We start from the raw sequence: 12,536 nt of genomic DNA on the forward strand, positions 1-12,536 counted from the left end.
TCCTTGCATTGTACCTCTGCTTCAGAAATAATTGTGGAAAGGGCCCAGCCGGACAGGCTGCGATTCGTAGACTATGTAAACAGGCCTTGCTCGCTTTCCTCATTGCAACACAGAATAACATTAACACATCCATGTCCTATTTTCCACCTCTCTCCATTGACTTTAATTAATTAGGTCTCCCTGGAATTGTATGTGTGTGGAGTGAATGAGGAAACAGTTCTCCCACAAGCTCTTCCTTCATCTCCCTCCCAACACACACAGCTTTATTATTTCGTTACACTCTTGGATAAGTTTCAGACCAAGCTGAGGTAGAGCAGCTGAAGGACAACTAATGTTCATTGCATTACATTAACCTGGAAAAAAGTTAATTTAAGGCAGCAAAAGCCAAATGTCCTAAGAGCTTGTTAAATTGTTTTGCAATGCATAAGTGACAATGCTTCACTTCCAAGCTAATTCTGCAGCCTTATAACTTAGCAGACATTTAATGGCTCCATTTATAAAAGAGTTGCGGTGGGCAGACACCTCTGAGAGATGGTTTTAGAAGTTAGGGATGGGGAAGAAATTCAGTTTCATTCATGTTTTGAACTTAAAGGTAAAGTAAAGGACCCCTGACAGTTAAGTCCAGTCGCGAATGACTCTGGGGATGTGGCGCTCATCTCGCTTTACTGGCTGAGGGAGCCGGTGTTTGTCCGCAGACAGTTTTTCCGGGTCATGTGGCCAGCATGACTAAGTCGCTTCTGGTAAAACCAGAGCAGTGCACAGAAACGCCTTTTACCTTCCCACCGGAGTGATACCTATTTATCTACTTGCACTTTGACGTGCTTTCGAACTGCTAGGTGGGCAGGAGCAGGGACTGAGCAACGGGAGCTCACCCCGTCGTGGGGATTCGAACTGCCGACCTTCCGATCAGCAAACCCTAGGCTCAGTGGTTTAGACCACAGTGGCACCCGCATTGTGCTCTTTCTGGATTTGAACTTACATAATGTGCAAATCCAGAAAGAGCACTTGAACCTAAAATAGCTAAACTTTGAAATTCAGTCTTCTTAAAATTTTTCAATTCAGTTCTGCAACCAAAAGATATAGGAGAAAGGGTGCATGAAAATGCATATAATAGTGAAGATAAACATATAGAAGTGAACTTTAGGGGAAACTTGCAAAAAATGTATACATTCGGCAGAACTGCATGTAAAATGCATAGATTAGGGAAAATGTCCACTAAAATGCTGATTATTTTTCATTAGGACTTAAAAAAAATACAAACTGATATAGAAACATAAACTGAACATAAGGTTGGAAAAAGGAGAACTTGAAATATACTTTTTTATATATAACTCATATGCAAAAGCCTATTTCTTACATTATGTAAAGGTTAGCCAAAGTGGTGTGTACCCTCCAAGTTTCCCAAGTTTCCAGAGTGGACAGAGTGGAATGTTTTGGAAAGTGGCAGAAGGATATTTCAAAGTTTGTCTGGCAGGGCAAAAAGCCCCGAATAAAGTTTAAAATACTAACTGATGCAAAAGAAAGAGGGGGGTTTGCCCTGCCAGACTTAAGGTTATACTACAAAGCTGCAGCCTTCTGCTGGATGAAAGATTGGATTTTGCTAGAGAACACTGATGTCCTAGATCTGGAAGGTTTCAATAATTCGTTAGGATGGCATGCGTTTTTGTGGTATGACAAGGTAAAAACACACAAAATGTTTAAAAACCATATTGTCAGGAAAGCAATATTTATGGTCTGGACAAAATACAAGGACTTACTTGAAAGTAAGACTCCGAGGTGGTTATCACCAGTTGAGGCCAAGGCCCGGAAAAAACCCAATATGGAGGCCGGTTGGCTGAAATATTGGGAAATGATAGTCCTGTAATTATAGAAGCCATTCCAGTTTCTGATTTGATTCCAGAACCTTCCAGTTTTCCTGTTTCCTCCCCTCCATGTCTTGGAGGACAATTAAAAGTGGTGGAGAGATCAGACCCTCCACATCCTGTCCTTTTCGGAAAGAGGAGCCTTTGCTGTGTCTGTGTGTGTAGGTGCAAAAAGCGGAGTCCTGTTTACCCAGAAAACAAAACAACTGCACCAAACAAAAGAAATGGTAAAGCTGACATACAAGGCCCTTTCTATAATTCTGAAGAAAAATGTAACCAATTCGTTTTAAATTCTTTAATTGCAATGCTTCAGCAGCCAACCATTTTTATCTTATTTTTTAGGAAACACATGGATTGTTTATTCTTTTATTGTTAATTGTGCCTTACACTGTCTGCTCAGAAGTAAGCCCCGCTGTTTTCAATAGTTTGCTCCCAGGTAATTGGGTATAGAATGTGCAGCCTTACACTGCAATCCTAAACATTTTTACTCAGAAGTAAGTCCCACTGAGTTCAATAGGATTTACTTTTTGATATATTCCTGACCATTCTCACATTATTGTTATTGTTATTATTGTGATAATTTCCTGCCTTCTTTCCTGGCAGGGACTCAAATTTTAATTGGTTCATGGTGACAGATGTATATGTGCAAATGTGTGAGAGGAGAGCAAACACTGGAGAAGCTTCTTGAATTTGAATAGACTATCCCTTTTTTCATCTGAGAAATGTTGAATGCTTTGGTGATGCTCTTCAGATGCAGCTGGACACCAGCTCTCATAAGCAGCAGGCAGAATGGACAATAGTTAGAAATGATAGGAGTTGTAGTCCTAAGAAATCTGGCATCATGTTGCTGCATCATGTGTTGCCAGGGGACGGGACAGAACAGTTCCTCTCTCTTTTGTGCCTTTCCTAATTTTTCCTTCGCTCTTCAAGCTGATGAGGCTTCTCTTCCCCCTCCATTCTGTACTCAGCGTGGGATAGGATAACCAGCATTTGCAAGGAGCTAGCTGCTTTCTGCATTCTAGGCACATATGGTGTGTGCTCAAATGCTGTCTTTTTAAAAACATGAGAACTGCTCTCATGAATAAATTTGCATAGCCCAAGACTGCAGAGAGACACAATCAGGGAGCAAATAATAAATACTATCAAGCTGCCAGTACCAGGGTGTCGCCTAAAAACAAGCAAAAGTTTCCAGAAAACTCAGAGAGGTCTAAGAATCCGGCCTGGATTCTTGAATCTGTATTTAGTTCAGTGAGCAGAAGGTGCTTCTTCAAGCATAAAGCAGGTTAAAAAAAGATTGTCTGAACAGTTTTATTTAGATGGCAAGATATAGCAATAACAACAACAAAAACACACCAAAAATTATTCTTTCTCATGAGCTTAAGACACTGATTATCGCCAAATTGATCTTTTTGAGTAGCTTGCAAAGATTCAGCTAGACTGGTAAAGAAAAAGTGATTTACATAGATGTGATACAACATCGTGCCACCAGACGGTGATGGCGAGTCCTGTTTTTCTCTACCTGTTTTCCCTGTTTAAATTTACAACGCTTTGAACTGAAACGCCCAAGTTTCTACTGGTCTTGGACAGTAGACAGTAGAGGACAATCTCAAAGATTAGAGATGACATAGGTTGCATAGTTCCAAAATTAAGCCTGCAAATAATCTACATAAGGGATGGGGAACCTAGAGACTTCCTGATCAATGGCTATGCTGGCTGGGACTGATGAGAGCTGTAGTTGGTGTTGCATTGTGTGGGTCACATAATTCCCATTCCCTACAATGCTTTCCAAAACTTCTACCGGAATCAACCTTACCAGGGGCTAGAAGAAATTGTGAATGCCTTACAAAACTGCTCCTGCCAGGGGCAAAACTAGGCTTTATTTCACCCAGGTCAAAGACCCAGTTTGGCACCCCTGCCCCTCACATTTGTGTACACACATACACACACAGGGTGCAAACCTCAATGGCGCCCCTCTGGAGGCTTCACCCAGACAAAAAAACCTGTAGCTCTGACTCTGACTGTTGGGCACAAAATGTTGGAGCCTCTTTGCACAGGGCCAGTGTTTCCTGGCCTGCCGGAACAAGGGTGATGGGACAAATTCCTGAATTGCAGGGGATTGGACTAGTCAACCCTTGGGGTTACTTCCGACTCTGAAATTCTATGATAAATTAGATTACATAAGAAACTCAAGGCTGACTAGAGAATGAATGCCCCACCTCTTAGAATATAATCACTTTGAAAGTGTAAGTCAAAGTAATTTATCTCCGGGCAGCCAAGTGATTGCTTCTTTTACATGTGACAATATTTCTAGAACATAGACTCTAAAATGTAGGGCAGGCCCCCATTTGGGTGGCATGAAAAAGCTGAAAGGGAGGGGCACATCTCATGGAAGAACAGCCCAGGCAAGATACATGGGCGCATTTAATACCCTCAAGGAAAGGATTATAATTTATTCCCACTGGATTTGTGGAAGTGACTGCTCTCTCATTTTTCCCCATCTTTGGGATGCACTGCTACTTGGTTCTATTATGTTTTCCATGTGTGTTAGTTCAGGATGTCTTGTTCTATTCTAATTTCCCATGCCCAAGTTAAATGAATACTCCAGTTTACAGAATTTTTCAGAGAGCTGTAGGTTGCATACACATGGCTGTATTCAATACTTTTTGCACACATTGCAGAGTGGACCCAGTGGCTGGGGGTGCTAGAAGGAAGATTGAGTCTAGAAGTGTGAAAAAGCTCAAATGCTACGCTGACAAAATTGGTAAAGCAGGGAATCCACTTTGCTCTTGGCAGGACAATCTATGCCCAGAAAAACCAAATTCATGAGGATATAACCTCCCAAAACTGTAGGTATGAGAGGAGGAAAAAGAAATAGAAGAACACACCAAATAATATCTATATATATGAATGCTTACATATTCTCTAAAACAGGAAGATACCTTAAATCTTTCCACGGTTCCATCATGTTCTGAATAGCCTGCATTGACTCTGACAGCATATAAATTAAACCAGGCAAAAAATAAGAGAATTTTGTCCCACCCAACCGCAGAAGTTCCCATCTAGTTCTCATTTTTTATTTGTCTAGTTTGAAATATCCCTATGGAGAATGATTTGCTCCTGGAAACAAAATCATTTTCCTGTGATTTAGGATGTTTGTCACTGAACAAGATTATTCAGACTGATTAAATTTCAAACAAGCCAAACATATGGTAAGTACTGCAGGAGCAAGAGGGAAAAGTGCTCTGTGAGCTGATGCAGCGCATTTGTTCCATGCTGCCTGGCAATGCTGTCCAGGTCTTCTCCTTAAAGAGGTTTGTGACTGGGCATACAGCAAACACTCTGATGTGATAATGAGCTGCCAGCCACAAAATCAAGGTACGGTGGAGAAAGTATGGGAGTGCAGAGAGATGGGGGGAAAGACCAGAACCTCATCATGTCAGCTTCAGTTTTCTGAAATTGCTCACTTTCCCCGTGTAGCTTAGGTGTGGTTAAGTAAGACAGATGTTATACTAGAAGCAGGAAAACCTGGGTTCAAATCCTCATTCAGTCCTGTAGCTCACTGGGCAACCTTGGTCTAGTCATTGTCTCTCAGCATGACTTCTTATCTCACAAGTTTGTTGAGAACTATGTATGCCATTGTTGCAAGCCTTTTCCCACCTGGTCTGGGAGGACGGAGATCTGACTGACTCCAGCTACAAAAGCTGGAACAGACTCTTGGGCTGGGGGGGTGTTATTGGGGAAGGTGTTTTTGCTGCCATTGTTTTTGTATATTTATTTTAGATTTTGTTATGATTTATGCAGAAATTGTTCAGTTTGTTTGCATATTTTTATTTATTGTTTATTTGTGCATATGCATTGATATATATATATCCATGTTGTGAGCCTCCCTTAGTATGGTTTGAACTGTGGATAGGCAGCATTCAAATATGCATGGCCAATGGCCAATGATGTTCAAGTCTAGCAACCTATTACTACTCCTGATGTGAATGTCTCTGGAGGAAGGGTAATAAAAAATAGTCATTTCTATAATATATTTCTCCCAAACTGTAGTGGGCAGTGCCACTCACATGACCTCTAGTTGGTTGTATCACTGCTGCCTTCTGGGAGGTACAGGGACAGGGGTAAGGAGCAAGCGAGGTCAGCATGATGGAAACCAGTGCTTCTGCCAGTGTGTTTGTATTATATCAGCCTCCACACTCCTTCCATCCCTGCATCACTCAGTAAACAGCAGCAGTGAGGCAAGGGTCAGGTGAGCACAGTGCACCTCCATGCTGTCCACTATGTCTCTCAAACCAGTACCTCAAGTAGGAAACTCTCCAGATAGAGAGTTACATTCTGTTGGTTCGTTTATTTCCAGCACACAGCCTACATGTTCCATTGGTCAGTAAGAACATGAAAGGATGTACTGTCTTATATACAGAGGCTGGCAGAGGAGGATTCCTTAATGAACTGAACTTCTGTACCAGGATCAGGAGCTTTTGGGGGTTGGCGCTGGAGAGAGTGTTTCCACACCTCTATTTGGTCCCAAAACACTGTGGTGAAAAATTGCCCAAATAACGTCTACTATTCATTATGTGCTGCCGTTAACTTCTTTTGCTGAATAAGTCTGCTGCTCAGATTGCCAGGTAAGACAAAGAAATGTCCTAGAAAGAAAAAGCTGAATGACAGCAGAGTCCCTATTATTTGCCAGAATCCATTCCTTGATGAAACATATTGCTGACTCACATTGCATCTTTCTCAACAGCAGCCAAGTACTGCGTAAACTAAGATAGCATCTCAGCCTCTTCCTTTCGCCCTTTTCGTTCACTGGTGTTCATTCCACTTCATTCATTCTCCTTTAAACAGATAGCCCCTTTAAATGGGCCACTTGGGTAAATGAAATCCAAGTAAATTCTGGGATATGTGGTTTATATAAAAAAGGTCTGGAGACCTCCCCCTTTGTCTATCAGCCTTCACCAATAGAGTGCCCTCCAGCTGTTTAGGATGGCAAATTCCATCAGCTCCAGATGGCACAGCTGTGACGGCCGAGGCCAATGGGAGTTATCATCCAAGACTTCTGAAAGGCAACAGAAGGGTGAAGGCTGCTGGAGATGGAATATGTGCTCTTCTTGTGTCCCTAAATGGTAAATGTAGCCTTATAAGATACAGTAATCTTTACTGGATTCATACCCAGTGGGAATTTAAGCACTGTTCTGATCACACATGATTCCACCTGGGACACACCTGTGTACAGCATTCACAAGGCCCATTCATTTTATAGACCAGCTTTGATGTTTCACACACAATTATTTTATGTGGATTATTTCTGCCTTCCTTGGAAAATAAGGAAAAGAGGACCATCATTGGCACTACAGTCCACTAAATAGAAAGCTCACACCAAGCTGTGAAAGTAAGAGACCTCATAAGTCAGTTCTTATTCTCTTTATGGTGGCACTCTCCAAACAGATTTTTTGATCACTGGCAGTCGCAAAAGAAAAAAGGATCCGCATTGCTCCCGCTCTCAACTTTCTCAAAGACAACAACAACAACAACAACAAGGCTTTCAATAATGGATAAATACCTGGCCAAGTTAAAATTAAGCATTGATCTTGTCATACCAACTTCTAAGTGCTATTGATTTTTTGGCCTGGGGTCTGATAGTATGACAAAACTGGGAGAAACATAGCAGCAGAATGACTTTGGGTATTGTAACCAAATAGTTCAGACACTGAGGTTAAAACATAGTCCCCTTGGGGTGCGTGGAAGGTTCATTTTAAACATTCTTCAGTATATAGTGGCAGTTAACAAGCTAGTGCAAGACATGGAGTGAAGGGCTATAGATATAGTACTAAGCCAAAAATCAGTAGCATCCCTGAAGTTCTAAACAAAGAGGGAACAATCCATATCATATTAGGCTGACCCAAGGGTCGCTTCATGTATTAATGCTTACTAACATTATTGTTTGCCTTGCTGCAACTGGATGTGTTTGCTGTCTATTCAATTGTCTATTACACATTTTTGGGATACAAGTGAATGGCTCATTCCAGCCCACTCCATCTGTGAAGGGGCCTTCAAGGAAGATAACAGAGATCTGTATTCTCCACCTCACCACAATCCCTTGGTCCTCAAGCACCAGGCCATTACAAGATATGAATGGTCATGTGTGCTTCCCATATCCTGTCCTGCTCTTTCCCTCTGCTCCATCAAGGAATGCAGGCCTGCATTCTTTGACTGAGCACAGGGAAGAATGGACAGCAATATGAGATGTGTGCACTCTGCACCTCCACATAATGGGCTGAAATGCACCATGTGCACAATTTGCTGGGAAAGGGAGGGAGAACAGGGCTCTACTTTACCCTAGGAGAATCCCTTCCAGCTGTTGTGCATGTATGCATGGGTTAAGAAATAAGTCTAGTGACCCTAACCTCTGCTTAAAAAAATTGGGTTAAAGTTTTTATTGTGTGTCTCAATTTTCTCTCTCCCTAAACTGCACCTTGAATCTAGGGGTAAAGAAAAAGAAACATAGGAAGTAGGGAGGGGAAAAAAGAGACTAGAAAGAAAACAAGGGAACGAAGGTATGATAATCTCTTACCACATATTTTCCTTACAAGTGAAACTATAAACAAAGCTTTTACCACACCTTTAAGACAAGTAAGACTGAGTAAGTTATGCTTACAATTCTGTGTGCGAAGTTTGGTGCAACAAATCCAGACAACATCTGAAGCTCATTTCAGAAGAGAAAAGACCTAAAACTGCACTTTGCTTATGACAACTCTCTCTCTCTCTCTCTCTCTCTCTCTCTCTCTCTCTCTCTCACACACACACACACACACACACACACACACACACACTTGAAGCTCCTTCAGACTCTGTTGATTCAAAGATTTCCCTCTGTTTCCCTCTTCCAGCTCATTTACACCAACAACAATCAAATATGCAAGAAATTTTAGGCCACATATTTTATAATGAAAAGATTATGACCAGTGCTAAATGCAGATGAGATGATGTGATGTTCTTACCAGTTATATTGCAGTAGACTAAAAGTGGTGGAAGTGGACCACTTGCATCAGAATCAATGTGGAAGAAACCAGATGTTTTCCCTTGGTGCCGATAGGCTTCACATGACTTCTCATAAATAGCTGAAAGGAAGAGAAATAGATATTTGCAGTATACACATCAAAATAATAGCTCAGGTAGTTTGGGACAATTTAGTGCTGTGCAGCAACTGCCTATCTCACTGCATGGTGGCTGCAACTATGCAGGGAGCTGGTTATCTGTAGTGGAAGCCTAAGGAGTAAAGCTGACCTGACGGTACTCAGATTCACTGTGAATTAGCTAGCAAGGGTATGGCAGCTACATGCCCATTCAGTATACAAATCTGTCTTCATACACAGAAGTGGCTGTCGCACAGTGAGATTATAAGCAACCACCAAGCATTTCTGTGCCATTTTAAACTACCCACAGATTGTCCTGTTTAAGTGGAAGCAAACTCAACAGTCTTTAATTGGGCTCTGTTTGCTGGAGATCTTCAGTAGGAATGCAGCCCTCACAGAGAAACTGGCTGTGTTGTTTTCTTTCATTAAATCAAGATGCTATTATTCAAGAGCAGTCAATTTTTCTCACATATAATAATCCTGAAGATGGTGCTAGAATTTGAAAAGGGAGAGGGATGAGGAGAAACTGTTAGGAAACAAGTAGGAGTTAACTAAGGCTTCAATCCTATACCAATTTAATTCAATTTGGGTTGCCATATTTCAAAATGTGAAGTCGTTGAGCTTTTTTTGCAAGATCTCCCTCCAAAATTAAATCACCAAAAACTCAACACTTCCAGGAATTTCCCCCTCAAACATTTTTGCCAATCTTCAGAAATTCCACCCGGATGCTATTTCTGATGAGCAAATCCCAGATATGTCTGGGAAATTCTGGACTTACTCCTGAGTAGACATTAATTAGTTTACATTGTAAATAATGGTTTAAGGGATAAAGTCCTTGAGTAAAAGCTAAAAGTGATGGACTGTAAACTGCTATATACTGGAATATTGATGTATTTCCTTTTTCTGATCCATGGATTCTGTGCATTGTCTCCTTTCACCAATCCAAAATTCCAACTCTGCCTACATATATTATATACATATGTCCCTTGATTCCACATAACTAAGATGAAATCAGTTGTTACCATACTATATTAATTTGAGTTCATTAGCCATAATAGCATGCTTACTATATTTTCCCCTAGCTAAGTGCTAAAATGCACACACTGCCACACATAGCGAATTGATCAAGATGTTTTCCTTCCATAGGAGATGAAAATATTTTGGAAACATCTTGTAAGAATGAAAGCAAACACAGATGCTTGCCCTTTTGTAATAAAAAGAATAAAAGCTTATTGGTGCTAATTACAACATATAACATTTGCATTGGGGGTCATTATTGGATGTTTCAATGTCAAATTTCTTCTCTGCAATTTTCCACATTTCACATCCAACAGTCATACTAGAACTTTGTGTAGAAGTTGCATGCTAGCACAGATTATGAGCTAGGGGGACCTCGTAAGATTCCCATTTATTTTGCTCCTGGCTCCAAAAATGCAGTGATTCCCCTAGCTATCAAAATCATGCAGTTAATAGATTAGCTGCTTCATAATATTGTGGTGGTGGCGGCGGCTTTCATTTGTGTAGTAATTTTGACTGGGGAAAAATGATAAGATATGTTTACACACTAACCCCCAGGATTTTACTGGTGTAGCATGTTTGGCGAAACATAAACCCCTTGAGGTATACTATGCAACTTTTCCTAGCAGCTTTCTTTCTGTGTAACTGAAGTAAACAGGTCTTTTCAAATAGATTATCAAATCTAAATAACACTGCTAAATGGTTAAAGAATGTTACCTGATCTTATGGAACTGGTTCAGCAAAGAGAACAATTTTGCTTGACACAGTAGTTGGGACAAAATCATTTACAGTCAGCATATTAACTGTAAGCATCAGGGTTCGATTTTCTTCATGTATGTTTTTGAATCAAAGGATGACCTTTAGTTAGGGTCATCCTGCTGTGTCCCAAGTCAGTTTTTTTTCCTGTGGCTACCACTGATTTCTTCAGAATTAAGCATCACTGACTTTAAGGTATGAGCCTGCTTATCTAGGGAGTCCTTCCTAGATGTCCCAAATTCCCCAGAAAAGTGGATAGTTGGCAACATGGAGCAGACCTTCCTTGTGGTTTATGCCTATGTTTTGGACCTCCCTTTGAAGGAAAGACCAGCTTACTGCTTCATTCATGTCCTTTCAGAAGTTGGTTCGAGACTACGTCTTTAGGAAACCATTTTCATTTGTAATTCTGGGTTTTAACATCTTTTTTTTTGCAGTCGTATTTTTATTTCCTTCTGCATTGGTGCTACATTTTAAATCATGTGTTTAATTGTTAATACATGGCTTTATTGTTGTGGTTAGCAGCCTTGAGTTCTCAAGAGGAAAGGCAAGAAATGCTAAAAAAAAATTGGAAATTAGCACACAGTGGAGAATTGTTTACACTGCTAGATGTGGCGGTTTGGGGATTGGAGGGAGACATAAAACGAGTCATCAATGAGATAGGAAGAGTTTGGAGGAACTTGAGGCTCAAGGAAAATAGCAACATTTAGTTCTGTCTCACCACTTGCTCTAATGAAGCTTCACATGGCAAAAGAAAGAACTAATCTGGTAGTAGCATTTTCATACCTTCCAACATTTCTCTGATGGAAATTATCAACAACAGCAGCAACAACAATTTTATTATTTATACCCCACCTATCTGTCTGGTTTGCCACAGCCAGTCTAGATGTCTTCCAACATATATAAAAACGTAATAAAACTATACAGGGCTGCCTTCAGATGTCTTCCAAAGGTTGTATAGTTACTTATCTCATTGGCTTGGGGGTTGCATAACTCCATACCCTACAAAATTTCTCGGAGGAAAACAAGGACATCCTAAGGAAATGTGGGACATTCTGGGATTAAATCAGAAACCAGGAAGGCTTCTGTAAATCTGGGACTGTCCCTGGAAAATAGGGACACTTGGAAGGTCTGCATTTTGCATGCATGAATGCTCCTTCCTTCTATTTAAGAATAACAGGGATGGGGGAGATTCACATTTCATGGCACTTGTGGTTAGGACATATGAAGCTGCCAGATCAATTAGTCCTTCTGTCTTGGTGTAGCAAGTTTATACCAACTGGCTGCAGCACTCCAGGTCTTTAGACATGTCTCTTTCCTACCTCTACTGAGAGATGCTGAAGTTTGATCTTAGGACCTTTTCCATGCACAGCATGTACTCTGGCAATGATCTATGGCTCTTTCACAGAGGGGATGTACATCAGAGAGAGTGTGGTGGGAAGTGTGTAAAATTGGCAATTCTCATACAGTTCACTTATTGAATCTGTGAATGTTTTCACTAAAGGACACCTTATGTTGCCACTTAGGGGCCTTGCTAAATATACCTCTTGTATCATGCATTGACAGATACAGGGCAGAAAAATAATTAAACAGAAATGTATATACTGAGTTGGCTGTGGGTTATGGATGTTTCTAGAACCTGCTCTACATCACTGGCCTATTAATAATTTTTGCTTGCTGGAGCAAAATCATATGATTTCTTTGAAATATGAATGAAAGATGTGAAGTCACTCATTAGGAATGCAGGCAGATGGTATAATGAAGCATTATT

The 12,536-nt window shown here is 40.7% G+C and overlaps 1 protein-coding gene across 3 annotated transcripts in view; it reads right to left on the bottom strand.

Moving 5' to 3' along the window:
• The window catches only part of CNTNAP5 (contactin associated protein family member 5), a 326,754-nt gene that overhangs the window by 104,258 nt on the left and 209,960 nt on the right, over positions 1 to 12,536 (bottom strand). For all 3 annotated transcript variants that reach the window (XR_014008811.1, XM_081196914.1, XM_081196913.1), the window contains one exon: positions 8,861 to 8,980. Coding sequence is in view for 2 of the 3 variants with exons in the window: in XM_081196914.1 (XP_081053040.1) it covers positions 8,861 to 8,980 (120 nt within the window). In the remaining variant the exon portion in view is untranslated. The remainder of the gene's footprint in view (positions 1 to 8,860; positions 8,981 to 12,536) is intronic.

This window comes from Podarcis bocagei (genome assembly GCF_964188305.1).
Source record: "Podarcis bocagei genome assembly, chromosome: 1".
Classification (NCBI taxonomy): domain Eukaryota; kingdom Metazoa; phylum Chordata; class Lepidosauria; order Squamata; family Lacertidae; genus Podarcis; species Podarcis bocagei.